The following is a 19586-nucleotide window of genomic DNA, read 5'->3' on the forward strand; positions in this document are numbered from 1 at the left end:
TTCTTTAAATTCTAGGCTCCAGAACAAAAATTCAAAAGAAGTCTCTTAGTACAGCTTTAACACAATCTTTATACAAAGACTCCTTCAGACCAATGAAAAATCTACTTGATCCGTCTTTTTAAACTGTGTTTATATTTATTTAGAAGTTTTGACTGATTCTGTAACAGACAACACTAAGACATTGGAATGGATATAGGCTTTGGTCTCTAATATGATTTTTAAAAAATACATTTTATTTTATTTATTTGAGAGAGAGAGAGAGAGAGAGAACATGAGTGGTGGGAGAAGCAGAGGGAGAGGGAGAAGCAGGCTCACCACTGAGCAGGGAGTCCAAGGCGGGGGTCAATCCCAGGACCCTAAGATCATGACCTGAGCTGAAGGCAGTGACTTAACCAACTGAGCCACCCAAGTGCTCTCTAATATGATTTTTTATATTTAGTCACCAATAAGGAAACTGAAATAAATCACAAGACTATACACTAGGTAAAAGATTTAAATTCTGGATGTAGATAGGGCTTCAGAAAGAACTGGCTTCAGGTTAAGGGATGGTCTGACTTAAAGACCATTGTTTTTATATGATTATATAATATGATATTATATGATAAATCCAAATGACTCATCATTTTTATAAATGATTCACTGGTGAATTTTCTTCAAATTTTGAATTACAGATTCTCTATTCAAGCTAACTAGTTATGATAATGGGGGCAAGGAGGGCCATTGGCTTTGCTAATGGGAGGAAGAAAAGTGGAAGCAATAACCAGAGGCAACATCTTCCCATCTAAAAGATACCATTTTTATCACAGAAAACATAAATTATAGCAATACTGGGCCAGTATAATAATATTATATATAGTTGTCATCTTAGCTGTATATTTGCCTTCAAGAGTAAGAAGATGAATTTCTCAATATTTCATCTCAAGCTACTCTCAGGTTATTACATTTGAGGCAAAATAATATTGCAAATAGGGCACTTAAGATTTTTGAATGTAAATGGGACAGAAATTTAATATAAAAAAATAGGGTACATAATAGACAAGAAAGGGATACAGTTATTTTACTAGTTCAGCTAAACTGAATAAAATGGAAACAGATACAAATCACTAAGAAATTGTTAGGTATACTTTAATTGCAATCATAGAGAATTCCACAAAATAAACTTGAATTCAGTCACAAGTTTCACAAGCTTATAGATTATTATTTGAGTTAAGCATTAAGAATAAAAATTAAAACTTAACTTTACAGATTAAATTTGCAGCTATGCTGCCTTGCTAGTATTGAAATAAGTGTGTTTCTTAAAAATTGTTTTACTGGATTATGTCAGAAGCAGGGCAGTGTTCCTTGAGGAAGCAGAAGTTCCCTCCTGGTCCCATCAGAATGAAGCTTTCACTATTCTGCCCTTAAGAGGCTGGGGTGGTCGGTTGTTGTGCTGAATAGGGACAGCTTGGTCGCCTTCAACATTCGACAAAAGACTTCGGAACTGAGCCAGCTGGGAAGAGGGATAAAATATTTAAAGAATCAAAGGCTATTAAAGTTATACAAAGGACTTTATTTCCAGTATTAGTAATGCACTGATATTTAGAAAACTAAGTTGCTGATTGCAATAGTCTCATCAATGGGAAGGGAGGAAGTCAAAAATTCCTACATATTTATTTGAACTAGGTATTTGGTTTAAATTGTTAATGATTGACTGGATTCGAATGCCAACTTTCTCAGAATGTCAACCTGGCTACCTTGGCTGAGTTTCCATATAGTAAAATTACAATAACATTGACTATATTCACTGTGCTATACCTTTCTACCCCTGTGACTTATTCATTCCATAACTGCCTCCCACTCCCCTTCATCTATTATATTATATCCATCCCCCAACCTCTTCCCATCTGCAACCATCAATTTGTTCTATTTATGTCCTATTCTGCTAGAAATCTAACCTCTTTAGAGTGACTGAAGCTATGGCTGAAGGCTTGTTTTTTAAGCCACAATGTATGATAATTTATGAGCTCTCAGAATAATCACTTTCCCATCCCAAAATATATTCCTACCTTCTACTTAAGACATCACCTTACAAAGGTACCCAAAAACTCCTGTCAGTGAATGTAGACAAACTTTCTAAGAGTTCCACAAAACATCAACTGGCCTATAAAACCACGGAGATGTGAAAAAAAAAAAAATCGCTGACTCCACCAAAAGTGAAAATAATGACTACACCTAAAAAAAAAAAAAAATGGTGTGCCCTCAACGTTTCAATCCTAAGTATAGAGTTAATATAGGTGAAATTATACATGCATAATGTAGTATGGAACAGGCCCATTAAATAGCTGATAGGAAAAATATGAAACACCATCAGCCACTTACACTGGGTTGTTGTGAAGATTAAATAGGTTAATAGATACAAAGTTCTTAGAATAGTGCTTGGCATGTAGCATAAGCTCAAAAGTAAGTGTCCATTACCAGTAGGCTACAGATATCACCTGTCCTATAGGTCTGTTATGAGAATTGGCTGGCAAAACATGTTTGTAAGGCACCTAGTAAAAGAGGTCGCTCAATCAAAGGCAGTTATTATTATCATAATTATAAACAATAATTAAGGACATATTTTGCTGGATAGTTAATAACAGAAGTTTCAAAGAAGAACAAAAACCCTTTGTCAACTCTCAGGGTATGTCAGTTGCGAACCATACTTCCCCCAAATTTTAGTAGAACTTCCAGGGACAATCTTTTCTTTGCTTATGAGACTCCTAGGTAGACACTTAACAAGGCTGGATTTTCCCTTATTACATTGGAAAAGACAGCAGGAGTTCAGAATCTCCCATTTTTTTTTTCTACATAAAGTATAAAACAGCATTATAATACACATTTCTTTTTGATTGTTCAACAGAGCCATGTCAGAAATGAATCTTTTCCACTAGGAATAGACAACAAACTTCTCAAAAATCTATTTGACGTCATAATGTTCCCCGTTAGTGCTCTGAATTGAAGTGATACTCGTGCTTTGCACTACCAGTTTCCCCTCTTTCACCTTTGATACGCTACCTGTTCTGGGCTGATACCGATGCTGTCCTTACAAATGATCCAGCTTACACTCTCATAAAGGGGAGGATGAGTCAGAGAGCCATTGTAGGTCCAGTAATCCAGGGATGAAGGAAGGAGAATAGAAGGGTCAAAATTTGTGAATGGGGCTCGTTTGTTCTGGAAGAAAAAAGAAAAGTAATATATTATTATATCGTGATTTAAAATACTTATATCATATACATATATGATATCTATGTTATATTATTTTGGTATATATGTTGTTTTGATATTTTAGCTGAGAATTTACATTTTCTACTACACAATATACACTGGTGTGTTTGTAGATATAAGCAGTAAAAGTAATAGAAGACTGAAAATTTGCTACACTGACATTTTGGCCAACCAATCTTCTTCCTTCCTCATTTGGTTGAACATAAAGTTTAAAATGCTTTAAAATAATCTACACTCTCTAAAAGATATTTCACTTCCAGGATAAGACATTTATTATTTCTATAGGAATGATGCCAGCTACTGTTCCCGTGGCAAAACTATTAGCATGCACATTGGTTATGTTTTAGCCTTATTCCATTTATTCCTATTTTCTGTTTTGATTGTTTGTCAGTGGCATATTAATGGTATCTCAAAAGGATACTCTTAACTCCTGCATTTTTGTACCACTGAAGAGACAGACAATTTTCTTCATGAAATGGGGAAAAAAAATCACTTTTTAGTTGGATATAGTTTTTAAAGAAAATGTAAATGGCTGTGGAACCTGTTCTTCTATAGACTTCATCCTGCTAAAATAGATAGATAAAAGAAAATAACTGGGGAAGAGAAAAAAAATCAAAACAAATCAAATGCCTTAGTCAGAGACTTTCCCAGAAGCAAACAATATCTAAGTAGTACCTTGATTTTCAAATTGGTAGCTTCTGCTCTAGGTTTCCTACTCTCCACTTCAAATATGTGACTAAACGATTTCAGTAGTTCTGTGGATTCTTATCCTCTGATTTAAACTAACATATTTAGTCTACTGACCTTGGTTTTAACTGCGTTTAGGGCATCCAGCACTTTCTGCAGTTTTGGATTGGCTTGATCAATCTGGAGATAAAAAAAAAAAATGTGAGTTAGAAATTGTAATAAAGTCAAACTGTGTTTAGCTAATTTTTTTTTTCCGATTAAAAACAGTAACTGAAGGAAGGGAAGACACTTTCTTTCTGCTTTCAGAGAGGGAATTTTGCTTGGTGTAGGTCCTTGCTGGCCCTTGTGCTCTATAAATGAATTGTTCATGATGTGTAACTGCTGTCAACCAAAAAACAAGAAACTGGCTCAAGGGGCAACGCATTTATTGGAGATCAAAGAATCGCAATTCGGGGCACACAGATTGGGGTAGAAACCCAAATAGCATTCCAATTTCAGGACAGAGACTCGGGGTATTTGTGGAAGAAAAGGAAGATCACGTAAGTAGTTTTTGAGAAGGGTTCATGTGTGCTGACCAGCAAGGTGGGATTCGCACTTCACTGATTGGGCAGGTGAAGTGGTCACTATGCAAAAGTTCACTTTTATCAGTTCTGTCGATAGGCTGTTCTCCTTCTTGCTGACTTCTTGGGATGTTGGTGGTTTGGCCCCAGCACAAGGAAAGTGGCAAACAAAAAGCTCGATTTTAATTTAATATGGTCAAGATGTTCAAGGACACACAAGTCAAAATCCCGGAACTTAGCAAAATCCAGGAACTGTGACACCAAACACAACCTCTTACTTTGGGCCTGTTTCATTAGTTATAATCGGTACAGTGTTTGGTGCGTTGTAAGTGATCAATAAAGGTTAACTAGAATCACTATAATTCCAAAAGTTAGCCACCTAAGTGCGATATTTATAATAAGAAACCTGTTTATGACACAGTGCTCCTAGACCCCTTGGAATTTCCTAAGTGATAGTGATAAAGGTATCTTCTGTTATGTTGACTGGGGGGACTTTTGAACTGAATCTAAGGATGAGGGCTGGATGCCAGGAGAACCAACTATGCGATTAGAGGGTTGGAACTTTCAGCTCTACCCTCAGACCTCTGGGGACGGGAGAGGGGACAGAGACTAGAGCTTGAATCAGTTGCCAAAGGCCAATGATTTAATCAGTCGTGGGTAAATAACGAAGTCTCCATAAAAACCCAAAAGGACTGGGTAGAGAGAGTTTCCAGATGGGTGAATTTGGAGAGATACAGGGGAGACAGTGGGCCTGGATAGGGCGAGGATGCTCTTTGCCTCTGCCCATACCTTCCTCTGTGCATCTTTTCCATCTGAGTTATATCCTTGTGTAATTACCAGTAATCTAGTAAGTAAAATGTTTCTCTGAGTTCTGCGAGCTGTGCTAGCAAATTAATTAACCTCTTCCAAGCCAAGGAAGAGGTCATGGGAAACTCTGATTTATAGTCAGTCAAGTCGGAAGCCCCACTAACAATGTGGGCTGCAGACTGACACCGGAGGTGCGCGGGGGAACTTGCAATCTTGTAAGTCTGAACCCTCAACCTGTGGAACCTGAGGCTATCTCTGCATGGACACTGTCAAAATTGAGCTGAATGTCTGGATGCCTGCTGGTGTCCAAGAATTGCTTGCTAGAGGTGTGGGGGATATCTGCACATCGGAATTTGGGGAGCAGAACCCAAAAGACCCAAGTATACCCAATTCAATAATAACTTCCCTATAGAACTTTTCAGGGACTCTCCTAGAGAGGATTTAAGCAACACCAGCCATTTTAAACCTTAACTGAACTTTCTTTATGGGACAATAATCCTCTTAATATTTTTTCCCTAATGATGCATTAAATTGGTAAATTCCTGAGCCTGTGAAATAGGAAGTTTAGAGGAAAAGGAATTTGGAAAATTTGGAGTATAGAAGTTCCCTCTCCCTCCAACACCTTCCCATTCTATCCCTACCTGAAACTTAATTCTCTTAAGAAGGTAGAAGCCAAGAGAAATCAAAGCAGCAAAGTACTAGGGAGCTGTTTGCTCACCTGTAGCCATGAGTAGAATGGAAACATTTTCAAAAAAGAAAGACTCAAATATCTTTTTGCCTTATTTTATACTATTTTGGTGTCTGATTGGTAAGAAATAGTGTTAGCCGATCTCTGTAACTCTCTGTAACTCACCTTCATCAAAACAGCAATAATTGCCAAACCATCAGCCTGTGAGACAGCTTCAGCAAAGCTGGAGTACTTTGAAGAATTCCAGTGAACTATGTGAAGCTAAAAATAATAATGTGGTCAGTTAGTTATTTATACCATTGTGAAGAGAGAACGTTGTAAATTAACTTGTTAATAGATGAAGATGTGTTTGGCTTAGATAACGTTTATGTGAACCTGGGTCCAGCAGATAGGAAGGGTTATGTTCTCACTCTTAAGAAGGGTTATGTACATTGAGTAGAGCAGGCAATTTGCAATTCTATGGAACCAGTGAATAAAATTTATTTTCCCGTAATATCACAACTATTCAGTATTACTTCTTTTTAAAAATTGTTTTGGTATGAAAAGATCAGGAATTCCAACTAACTAGTTTTCAACAGAACTGAAATAACACCTGTCAGGTGAGGTACTTTTTAGTAACTTTATGAGAAGGGGTTCCTGGACAATCTGAGGGTCTTGGCCCAAAACACATTCTCTTAAGCACATCTAGGCACCTCTCGAATCATCATCTCTAGCCTAACCTCTCTATGGAACTCTAGATCTGAATATCCAGTATGTCATCTCGGTATCTTCTTGATATCCCCGCATGGATGTCTAATAGGTATCTCAAACTGAACATGGCCAAAGTACAACTCTTGACTTTTTCCTTGCCAAAACTCTTTAATTTTCCCATTTTTGGAAAAGGGACCACCATCTACCTAATTGCTCAATCAAAAAGTACAACAGCTATCATTGATTTCTTACTTTCCCCACTTATCAACAGCCATCTCTCAGCACATCTCATAGATTATACTTCCTCATTCAATTTATAACTTCAAGTTTTTTTGCATTAGTTGCTGATTTTTTTCTGGAATGTCCTCTGTAATCTGTCAATGGCAGCCTTTTGTCTTGAATTAGGGCTGAACACAAATGCTATTACTGAAAGAATCCTTCTTTGATCTCCTAATGTAAAGAGATCACTTGGTCAATCATATTACTTTACATTAGTTAATTCTCCCCATACCACTTACCTAATTTCTCTTGCTTGCTCTCTTTCTCTCACATTCTTTCTCTCTCTCTTTTCCTTCTCTCTCCTTTTCCTCTCTTTGCCCCAACTCCTGCTCTCCCTCTCATTTTCCCTCCTGGCCTCAGTCACATGTTGAATTTTGTGGCTAAGCACCTCTCATCTCTAGCTTGGATTATTTTATTTTTCTTAAAGTAGATGAGAAGATCATTGACTTAGATTTCTTAGAAATCGGTGTGTCCAAACTTGAACATTTGAGTAGGAAGCAAATGGTATGGTCAGCTCAGAGTCAGAGCTTTAAAGGAAAGCATTAGCCTCCTCTTGAGCCTAGCCTGATGTGGAGATAACAGTTTTTTGAGGCATCCTGAAGAGAGTGATGGTTCTTGGGCTCAGGAGCTCAACTCCAAGTTGCCTTTTTCACACAAAAAAATTTCCTTCTGTTACCAAACTTAGTATGTGTGTGTTTGATTTTAATAGGGCCTGGGAGTTCCTTCTAGGGATGAGAAGGCTTATTCCTTTGGGGCCCTTATAATGGTGACTTATGCAACCAAGCAGCTGCTTCTGAAAGCAATTCTCAGTGTAATTATCTCTCACTTACTAAGTGACATTACCTCTCCAGAATATTTGACTCCATCCACTGTGTGTTCAGAACCATAGTCATTGGTGCTCCCCCAATGAAAATGGAACTGAGAGAGCCTATAGCTTGCAGAAAGAGGACCACCTTTCAGCACTAGAAGAAGAAAGGAATTACCGTTAGTTTTATGATCACAAGCTCCTGCTTATCTTTGCATTGAATATAAACCAACACTAAATTGGATTAGCTAGAACTGAGAACAAACACTAATGCCAAAGTTTTTCTCTTGTGGGATTTTCTCCCTTATATCCACGATGATGGCATTTATATATATGATGTGTCCCTGACCATTGCATTGGGTTATTATATACAGTTCTCAGCACATGAGCTGTAATTTTTATCTTTTTCTTTTTTTCCCTCTTCTTTTTATTTTTTTTAAAATTTTTTTCCCTCTTCTTTTTAAATGTAGACTTCACACAGTGTGGAGCCCAACATGGGGCTTGAACTCACAATCCTTACAACAAGACCCGAGCTGAGATCAAGAGTTGAATGCTTAACCAACTGAGCCACATTGGTGCCCCTAATTTTACCTTTTTCTGCTGCCAAGGAAGTATATGGGAAGGTAAGCGAATTATAGTTTTACAGGGCTTTCCCTGAATTTTTCCTGAAAAGAGATTTTCCTGAATCTGCTTTAACTTTGCAAGTTCATTCATTCATTCTTTCAACAAAGACTATGTACGGTAGTATTAAGATCTTTAGTAATTTATTTTGAGTAACAAATTACACATCACATACTTTGCAACTAGTCAAGACATAACGTGTATGTTGACAACTTTGTTGAGAATGCCTGTCCAGGGACTAAGAGAAAGTGCCAGTGGGGCAATGAGGTCACTTTAAAAATTTTGATATTGAATGACTGTCATTTTCAAGAGTCTATGTAATCATATGATTAATTAAACACACATAATACCAGATCTAATCTAATATTAACAATGGACGTAGCTCCAAGTTTCGCCTTTTGTCAGTAGAGCTGTCTTATGAAATTATCATTTAATAAACTTTTTTAAAAAGATTTATTTATTTATTTATTCATAGAGACACACAGAGAGAGAGAGAGGCAGAGACACAGGCAGAGGGAGAAGCAAGCACCATGCAGAGAGCCCGACGTGGGACTCGATCCAGGGTCTCCAGGATCACACCCTAGGCTTCGGGTGGCGCTAAACCGCTAAGCCACCTGGGCTGCCCATTTAATAAACTATTTAAGAAACATTTATGAAAATCTTACCGTGTAGCAGAAAATGTGCTAAGTTCTGAGGTATGAAGAATTCAGTCACTACAGTCTTGTAGGGGAGAGGGAGATAGAAGAGTATACTTATGAACAGAATAAATCTTGCAAGGTTTACGTATGACTCATTTTCTTACTGGTACCCAAGCACTTTATAATGATAGAGTCATTTTTCTGGCTGCAAGAAGTAAATCTGTTCTTCACTCCATTTCTCTTTCCTATTGTGCTCCTCCATCCTCATTCCAATTAGAAAATATTTGCCTTTTCAGTTTCTGTATTCACCGTGATGGCTTATTAGAACTTCTTGGAAAAAACTCAGTTTATTCAGAGAATGTGAAATGAATGCAAAGTTACTAGAGACCAGAAGAGATGGAATGGTGCTATGGAAGAGAAGAGCTAAAAAAGACAGAGCTGTGGGGTTCCAAAAATCATCTTTACCACTTGGGGGTTTTGCAAAAGTCCAGGATGCTTCACCAGAGTGCACAAATTTACACATATGCACTACACATGTGCACAAAAAGACTGAAGATGGCGTTTGTGTTTTTTAAAGTCCTATTGTTTAAATTTTCCTAGTAGAGTCAAAGACAATATAATCAGAAAGGTCTTTTGGCTCACCTGATCGGTCATCATGGTCCTCATAGTTTACGTGGAAAGAATGTCCCACGTTGATTATTTCTTTGGCTGTGGCTGGATTGTAGGAGACACTGATAGGCTTAAGAGAGGTGTCATGTTTGGTTTCACTGGTTTTAATGTCAATGGGAGATTGGTTATTTCCATTTGCAATGGGGTACAGCTTGCCCCATTGTTCAGGACCTATCAAGGCAAACACGTGCATACAATCAAAAACTTGTTAAGTGTTTGACTCCAAGTTTTAGGAGTATAAGTAGCTCTTTGCTTATTAGACTACAATTTATTCAGGCATCTTAAATAGTATTCTGTTTAGCTTAACGAAAATTCAACATTTGAGAATGCACTTTTCTATACTATCCTATAAAATAGTGTATTTGTCAACACAACTATAAATATTTTACTATCAGTAATAGACTTCTAATAGACACACACACACATATATGGAGAGAGGGATTGAGAGAGAGGAAGAGATGGAGAACACATTTTGTAAACAACCGTATTTCAAAGGACAAGTGCTAAGAGTATATGCAAAGTTATTTTAGTCATTCAAGTCAGGCAGTTCAAACCTTTAGCCTATGACTAAAGTTATTTTATTTTACTTATATAATTTATTTTTTAAAATGCTCAATACCTCTTTTTTTTTAAAGACCCTATTTATGTATTCACAAGAGACACAGAGAGAGGCAGAAACACAGGCAGAGGGAGAAGCAGGCTCCCTATGGGGAGCCCGATGTAGGACTTGATCCCAGGACCCCGGGATCATGACCTGAGCCAAAGGCAGGTGCTCAACCACTGAGCCACCCAGGTGCCCGCTCAATACCTCTTTTATTGGAAAAGGCAAAGAGCTATTACTTTGATCTACAGGAGCAGAAGAACTCTTACCGTTTTTGTCATCATATCCCCAGTTGGAGCTCGACATGATCTTCTACTTAGTTTTCTTTGCTGCAAACAAAGATAATACCTGGAATAACTGACTGAGAGTCAGCATGCGGTAAACAACTGAAACTACCACTTGTGGGTTTTTATAGAAACTTCTCTGCCTTTAATAAGCCACTATATCATCATCTCTGCCTATCAGGAAGTGTAGATAAGTTAAGAAAAAAAAAGCTGCTCGTAAAAAAAAGCCCACAAAGGTCAGAGCAGTTCCAATTGTTTCATTTTCTTATATTGTAAGAAAGAAATATCAAAATCATAGGTTTTATAAAACCAAGCTCTGTTTCTTTCATGTGAGTAGATGATATAGCTGAATAATATCCCCTATGAGTCTTTGGATTTCCAAAAGTAAAATTGGATTTGTGCACTTGATATTTCCAATGTCACACTTGCTGGATACTTCAGCAATAATACCAACACTATTTTAGTAAGGAGAATAATGGGTACGTTTACAGGATGATTGCAACTAGTAATTGCAAATTAGAATTAGTGATTGGAAAATTAATTCTTTGTAATATATACTATCCATAAAGTACATTTCATAGACACACAGGATGAGAATAAAGTCCTTCATTTTAGAGCAATATTGGAATTCGTAACTGGAGACGGTATTATTATTATTTTTAAAGATTTCATTTATTTATTCATGAGAGACACACAGAGAGAGAGGCAGAGACACAGGCAGAGGGAGAAGCAGGCTCCATGCAGGGAGCCTGATGCAGGACTCGATCCCGGGTCTCCAGAATCATGTCCCGGGCTGAAGGCTGCGCTAAACCGCTGAGCCACCTGGGCTGCCCATGGAGATAGTATTATTAATATTGAAATTGAAGATAGCCCAATATTTATTTTACACATCAAATTCAGCTCTACTGGAATAGAAATCGTTCTTTTGATGTTTTTAAAAAAATATTTTATTTATTTGACAGAGAGAACGAGAGAGCACAAGCAGGCAGAGAGAGAGGGAGAGGCAAGCTCCCCACTAAGCAGGGACCCAGATGTGGGGCTCCCTCCTAAGACCTCGGGATTATGACCTAGGCCAAAGGTAAATGCTTAACTGACTGAGCCATCCAGGCTCCCCCTTCTTTATGATTTTTAAGGCAATTTCACTACCACCACACACACACAAATCCTATCAAGTAAAAATGATTATTTTATAGTTGAGAGCTATTAAGGGACTTCTCCACAACTAGTAAGAAGCCAAGAAATCAAGACTTCATCATGAGCCCCATGTCCAGTTGCTTTCTTTGCTATACCCTCTATGTGAGCTATGAGATGGGTGATCCCCTAATTCTCCTTTTACACCTACAATTCTCGTAAACCCAATTTAAGCCAGAACCGAGGTGAGAATTGCCACCTGTTGAGTGATAAGGAGATCTATGGGACTTTCCAAGTAGGCGAAGAAAACCAATTAGCATGTGTCAGACTCTGGCTGGATCCACATATCTGAGGCTCTAAATATGTTCAAAGGAGTACAAGCAGAAAAATGAGCTTCCATAGTAATGCTTTTTCATGCCATGGTGGTCATTAGGGAGTGTCTCCCTTCACACTCTAGAATTGTCTGAGGGGCCTGGGCTCCTGAAGGAAGAGGAAGACTAGGTGCAATAGCAAAGCTGACTAGAGACACATTGTCTGTCTCTTTTTGGCTCACAATGGCCAACTGCCCCAGCCACAGAGTGGACTATGGCTCATGAACATTGTGGGGAGAGTCTACGCTTCCATTCTACGCTCTATTTTTTTAAAGTACCATATATTGAGAAGGAGCTATTACTTAAAGGGAGCTTTTTTTTTTTTTTTTAAAGTACCATATATTGAGGGCCAAGTATGTCTCAAGGCTGTGCTGAAAACTTTACATGCACTAATTCATTTGATTCTTACAGTAACCAAATTAGGCATTAAAATCTGTATTCTGCGTTAGAAGAAGGCTTTCTAGAGGTGAAGACACCTCCTAAGGTTACAAAACTTGTAAATGGAAGCTTACATCCCATAAGCCTAGAGTTTAAATCTAGATCTAACTCCAAAGCTTATACTCTTTCTTAACTGTCCAGTGTCAATAAATGCCCAATGACCACCACTTGATTCTATTTTGTGGAGGATTGGATTAGTTGATCTGTTGTGGTCTAGCTCAAGTGGATCATTAGTCGGAATTGATTGTTGGGCTTCCTTCATTCTAGACTTAAGAATCTCAGTTTGGCCAAAAGCTCATGAACTCATAGTAGAAGGTCCGCTTTGCCTTGTACTTGCTTCCTAATATTTGCTATTTTGCTAAAAATAATTAAAAACAGAACCACTATATTAATCAACATATTTGAAAAACATATTTGAAAAAGACGACCTCTTTTCATTATATGATTATGTGATGATTCATCACATGAATATTTTAACAGTCATATGGGATGGTCATTCATTTCAAATTTTTGGCACAAAACTCCTTTGAGCCTTAACTATTATGACCTTTTATTCCATTACACACCTGGGTGTGTTTGTGTGCAAGCAGAAAACTATAGAGAGAGGATGTAAAATTTAATGAATATCTATGGTTTGAGTCCTAACACCTCACCCATTTACTTTCACCCCTCTTTTTCTGCTTACAAACACTGCCTCTTCCAGCTTAATAGCCTCCCCCCAGGGTACTATTTCAGAGCTGTGATCTTTAGACTCTTTTTTTATACCAAAGGAGTTCAATCTACACAGCCTCTGCTCTTCTAAACTAACACTTTATTTCCTAAGACTATGAAATATGAAAGATTATTCATTTTTCCTGATAAAATATTCCAAATAAGCCTAAACATACTTGAAAATGAATCAGGAGCAATTAGGCTGATGGAAAAACTATTTTTTTAAAGTAATGCAAAAATACATAAGTAATTTTGGTAGAGAATTGCTTAACTAATAACATTAAGAAGTAACTTGATACTTTATTATATCTCAATAAAGCTGAGGAAAATAAAAATAAAAAAGGTTTTAGCACTTTATAGAGATTTTTAAATGTTGAAAGTATGATGTGCAGGAAGTTTAACTTTCATAAGTATATTGGTCCAGTTCGAAAATTTGATGAAACCATACTAATGGGCTGAGGGGGGGAAAAGAAAGGTTTCCTTTGCTACCAAATGAAACAGAATTTCAGAGGCCAAATATTACAGAAAAAATGTAAAAATGAAATGTTGATTATCTTAAGGGGATCCGCCCTTAAACTCTATGCCACAGTTTTATCTCTTGACCTTCATAATAAATAAAATTCATGAAACAAACAGAAATATCAAGAGTGCTGGAAGATTGACTATTATGGGAAGAAGTGTTCCCTGTGCGCTCATGCTAGGGGATGGCAGGCTGGCTTTTTAGAAAAGACTAGTTTTTATAGAGCAATTTTCATCTGCCAAGTCCTTTAAAATAATGAGCCCCACTGATCCTAAAAGCAGACCGGGGGATTAAATTAGTCTCATCTTATTTTTATTTTTATTTTTTTTTAAGATTTTGTTTGTTTGGGAGGGGGGGGGTGAGAGAGAGAGGAGAGAGCACAAGCAGAGGCAGAGGCAGAGGGAGAAGCAGACTCCTTGCTGAGCAGGGAGCCCAATGCGGGGCTCAATCCTAGGACTCTGGGATCTTCACCTGAGCTAAAGGCCAGTGCTTTACCGCCGAGCCACCCAGGTACCCCTCATCTCACTCTTAAAGAGGAAAACCTGAGGCTCACAAAATTCAAGGAGAAGAACCAGGATTTTAATCCCTTTCTGGCTACCTTGAAAGCCTGTGTGGGGACGCCTGGGTGGCTCAGAGGTTTTGTGCCTGCCTTTGACTCAGGGCGTGACCCTGGAGACCCGAGATCGAGTCCCACGTCGGGCTTTCTGCATGGGGCCTGCTTCTCCCTCTGCCTGTGTCTCTGTGTCTCTCATGAATAAATAAATAAAATCTTTAAAAAAAAAAAGCCTGTGTGTGCTTCCTCTTCTCTATACTATGATGCCTTTAACAGGCTATCTATAAAACATTTGCTGTAAAGTCAGTTAATATTTTTTGCATTTATTTATTTATTGAGTAGCATCAATTACTTTGCTGGAGATTTTTCAGTGCCCTGCAATGTTTTTCAAAAAAGCAGCACCATTTCCTCAGTGTTTTACAAAATTTAGAAACCATAAGTAGCTGATTTTTACATTATAAAGTCTTAGCATTTATTTGAACTTTTTTCTTCTAGTTTCCTAAATGAATGTTTTCCTCTGATTGCTCCTTTAACATTTTAAAGTTAACAACATGAACTCTTATGCAGGTGAAGGGATTACAGTGAGTCTTGTACTTCAGTTTATGATTAAAAATAATGCTCTGGCATAGAAGGATATAAAAATGGGAAAGAGGGCTGTGTTTCAATACGGTAGAGATCTGCTAAATACAGCTGGCAAGAAATTCCAAAGGGAAATAGCTGTTCTCTAATACTTAGAGTTCTACAAGGACAAGTGGCTTCCTTGGGATCCATATTTTCCCCCAAATAAGGAAATCAAGTGTCATTTTTAACTATTAAAATTTGGCATGACTTATCACATTGCTGCCTAAGTTCCCTGCCCCTCTGCAGTGGTATTGTTCAGGGAGGCAAGATAAACTTTATATCTAGTGGAGAAGAGGGTCATGGAAAATGATGATATTCGTTCAAACGTTCTGCAGTAAGACAACTGGAAATTCTGATGAATCAGTTTCAATGGCAGGATGGTTTATCTGGATCTCACAGCTATCATTTTGCCCAAATTGGTCTTCTCTTCTACTGAAATGTCTTACCCACTTTATTCTTTCTAGTGAATGTCTTTATTTTCATCCATACTTTGCACCGTGGCACCTGGGTGGCTCAGTCAGTTAAGTGTCTGCCTTCGGCTCAGGTGGTGATCCCAGGATCCTGGGAGTGAGGGCCTCATTGGTCTCCCTACTCAGTGGGAGGAGTCTGCTTCTCCCAATTCCTCTGACCCCCCTCACCCCCTGCTTGTGCTCTCTCTCACTTGCTCTCTCTCTCTTTCTCTCTCAAGTAAATAAATAATATCTTAAACAAACAAACAAACACGTCTGCACCCTCTGTCTGGATTGCTCTATATCTAGACTTTTGCACAAGATCACCTCCTCAGAGATAATTTTCCTGACCTCCAAATCCGACATATCTACCCTCTTCCCAGTCACTCTGTTATATCAGTCTGTCTTATTTCTTTCATAGCATATTTGTTGCAGCCTGACGTTATTTGCATTCTGGAATTAATTTATTTGCTTCCTTAAAGTTTATAACCACCACCTCTATAATGACACCTCCATCAAGACAGGGCCACTTTATGCTTTTTAAACCCACTGAGTTCACTTATGACATGCCTGGAAAACAATGGTGCTCAATAATATTTCACTAGAGTGGAGAGGGAATGATTAAATGGTCATTCTAACTTCAATTATTGTATTTTTATAAAGACTTAGAAGGGCAGAAGGCTTTGCAGGGACCGTGCCTTCCCGAATGCACAAATCTGAACTCAGGGGTGTGTGTCACCCAACTCATGTTTATATTTGGAACTAAGGAAAAAGAGCCCTTCCCTTCTCTGTTCTGTTAATGGGAGGAATTAAGTGACCCGTCTGTGTCTGTCAGTCATTGCCGGGAGAGTGAGAACGTTGGTCTTTAGAAGTGTCAAATTTTTTGACACTTTACAAGTGTCAAAACTTAACTCTTCAAATGTGGTTTGCACTTTTGACATAAAAATGTCAAAAATCCATACTCTCTTGGCTTTTATTACTATAATTAAAGACAGAACTTTCAACCTTATATTTCCTATCTTAGAACATATTATTTTTTTCCATTTATTTTTTATTTTTTTACATATTTTTTTAATTAGAGTTCAATTTGCCAACATATAGAATAACACCCAGTGTTCATCCCATTAAGTGCCCCCTCAGTGCCCGGTCACCCAGTCACTCCCACCCCCCGCCCACCTCCCTTTTTAGCACCCCTTGTTCATTTCCCAGAGTTAGGAGTCTCTCATGGAACATATTATTTTTGAAGGCAATTTTTGATAGGCTAATGAATATTTTTTATTAACAACTAAGTCAACTCTATATAGGTGACTATTTTAATTCACGGCACAGAAGGATTTACAGTTTATTACAATTTCATGCCTTTAAAAACATTAAATTTTAAATGCATCTAGTCAACTATGATGTTTATTGAAATTACAGGTTGGAAACATATACCGTAAATACTAAGAACATAGGCTTGTGCACTTTTAAGCGAATGGTTAGGAAGCTCTTTTACTGGATGAATGGGTAACCTGAGCAGGTTAATGTATCATCCTTACATTTATTTTTATAACTGTCAAAATGCTATTTGTGTCTTATCTCTTGTAACTGTTTGGGGGAATTGATGAGCCTTTCTATAACAGCTGACGTTTTAAGCATTATTTTTCATCCTAAATATAAAATAACATGATCAATGCTTTGTAAATCATAAAATATCATACAAATATAAATGATGAATTGTGGCCTCAAAAATTTTTGATTTTTAACTCTCAGGTCAATACATGATTAAGTAAAATAAAGTAGTTCAAGTGATCGCACGTGGCCTGAAATTCAAACAATTGCACAACAGAAATCTGCTTGCCCCAGGTTAAACTAAATCCTACAGGTAAATATGAAAGAAGTTAAGTTCTCAAAGGTAAATATTAATGGAGATGAAGGTCAGTCGTATCAGTCACCTTGTCAAACTATCTTTCGGGCAAACTTTTTTGGGGTCCATATTACCTAACATTGAACTTGAGATTAAAAAAAAGTTTTTGCCAACTCCCTTAACAATTTTGTTAGTTCTCAAGCTCTTTTAGCAAATTTTATCAAAATCTTTTTATCGAAGTTTTAAAAATGGCAGTTGAATATATCCTCTTAAAATAGTGTTTCTGTAGGTCACCTGCCTCAAATTCGTAGTTAAATGCACATGTGTTTGTATCTCAATGAATCCATTGCGATTGTGAAATGACCTAAACTGACTTGGATGACTAACAAATATCAAGCTCTCTTGGGAAGTGTTGGTAGGCTTTTTTTTTTTTTTTTTTAGATTTATGTATTTGTGTGTGTGAGAGAGAGTGCTAGAGTGTGTGAGTGAGTGTGGGGGAGGGGGGCAGAGGGAGGGAGAGAAGTCAAGCAGACTTCCCACCGAGCATGGAGCCTGCATGAGAGGACTAGATCTCAGGACCCTGAGGTCATGACCTGAGCAGAAATCAAGAGGCAGAAGCTTCACCCTCTGAGCCATCCAGATGCCCCAGTAATTGATAGGCGTTTTTGATGTGTCTGGGGGGCTAGGTCAGTCTAGCTCTGCAATCTAATTACCAAAAGATATGTTTCAACGAGAGCAAGTCTCTGATCAAACTCCCTAAATGTGCATTTCATTATTAGCAACCTGGCACAAAATAGTCACATGACTTGTCTGTAGTTTCAGGCAGGCCCAACTACAATTAGGGCTTACCCACTGAATGTTGTTTTCCTGACATGCTTTCCCTTTTAGGAAAAAATACTGAACATTAGCAGCTACCTCAGAATATACTATTTTATGAATTAGTCTTTTTCCCCTGAAGTAAGATTTCTTCAATCCTTTAATGCTTTTACTAGTACCTAACTCCAGGAGAGAATTTTTTTAATTCATTTCTGTGATGTCCCTTTATCTGTTGGGTCAACATGCTAAAAACAGAGCGGTGACCTGCTCTTCATGGATTTTTTTTTTTTTTTAACGGTTATTTTTATTTTTATTTTTTTTTAATTTTTTATTTATTTATGTATGATAGTCACAGAGAGAGAGAGAGGCAGAGACACAGGCAGAGGGAGAAGCAGGCTCCATACACCGGGAGCCCGATATGGGATGCGATCCCGGGTCTCCAGGATCGCGCCCTGGGCCAAAGGCAGGCGCTAAACCGCTGCGCCACCCAGGGATCCCTTTTTTTAACGGTTAGATCAGATTCATGATTGAATAGAGACAGGTACAATAATCAAATGCCTTTTAGTAGTGGAAATAGCCATTGTGGCAGGCAGGAGTCTGTTATTTTATTTCACTCTTAACTGGTCCCTGTCCTAGTAGGTCTATAAAAGAAAAGTGGCAAGACACTGATTGAAGCAGTGGTTTGCAGAATGAGTCATTCAAAGGCAGAGTGCACAGAAGTGCATTACAGAGACCCTCTTTATTGATTTCAAGAGAGTGAACAAAGACACCTGATGTGGTGAAATAGTATCTATAATGCTCCTTCAATCTCTAAAGACTTTGCTTCATGACTATTTTCAGGTGTTAGCATTATTATAAAATCCTTTATCCAGGTACTCCAATTTCTTTGAGTCATGCTATTTCTTTGTTGCAAACTGGAATAATAATAATACTCACCTTGAAGGTTTTTTTTTTTAAATGAGGATTAGAGCTAAAACCACACATCAGATGCATAGTAACAGAGAGGTTTTTTATTTTTTATTATTTTTATTATTTTTAATTTTTTTTTAGCCAAGTGTACTACTAATAATGCAACACTTGTGTGGGCTGTGGTTCCCTAGGATGGAAGAGTTAAATGCTGGGGAGAATTGAGGACACAGGGCTGGGTCAGAGTTTCTAAGACTTTGATTGCTGAAGTATATTGTCTAATCAGCCTTGAAACCATGAGACATAATTGTCTCCAGGGCATTTTCTAAGAAATTAGTAAGGAATAAAAAAGAATGATTGATTACAGGTGCTTTTCAAGAAAGAAAAATTTTTTTCTTTTAGAATAGCTCCCTAGAATGGGGACCTTTTTGCATGTGATCTTATTTATAACTTTTAAGAAGTCTGTGATCTGGGTAGAACACATTTTAGTATCTTCACCTCAAAATGCAGAGCGAGGCTTTCATGGATGAGGAAAGGAAACCATGTATCCAAACTCAGATATGTGTTAGAACTCAGATATAAGTGTTAACACTAGAACATCAAGTCTTCAAACTCTGTCAAGTGTTCCTCCCCAGTGACAAATTATAAA

The 19586-nt window shown here is 37.7% G+C and overlaps 1 protein-coding gene across 1 annotated transcript; it reads right to left on the minus strand.

Moving 5' to 3' along the window:
• Window positions 1–1108: 1108 nt before the first annotated feature.
• Window positions 1109–10597, minus strand: CA1 (carbonic anhydrase 1). Its single transcript, NM_001145171.1, is given in 7 exon segments — window positions 1109–1489; window positions 3037–3192; window positions 4051–4113; window positions 6154–6249; window positions 7801–7919; window positions 9664–9861; window positions 10561–10597. Coding segments are annotated over 7 exon segments (786 nt in total). The 3' UTR covers window positions 1109–1372.
• Window positions 10598–19586: the final 8989 nt, after the last annotated feature.

This window comes from Canis lupus, chromosome 29 (assembly GCF_011100685.1).
Source record: "Canis lupus familiaris isolate Mischka breed German Shepherd chromosome 29, alternate assembly UU_Cfam_GSD_1.0, whole genome shotgun sequence".
NCBI classification, from domain to species: Eukaryota; Metazoa; Chordata; class Mammalia; order Carnivora; family Canidae; genus Canis; species Canis lupus.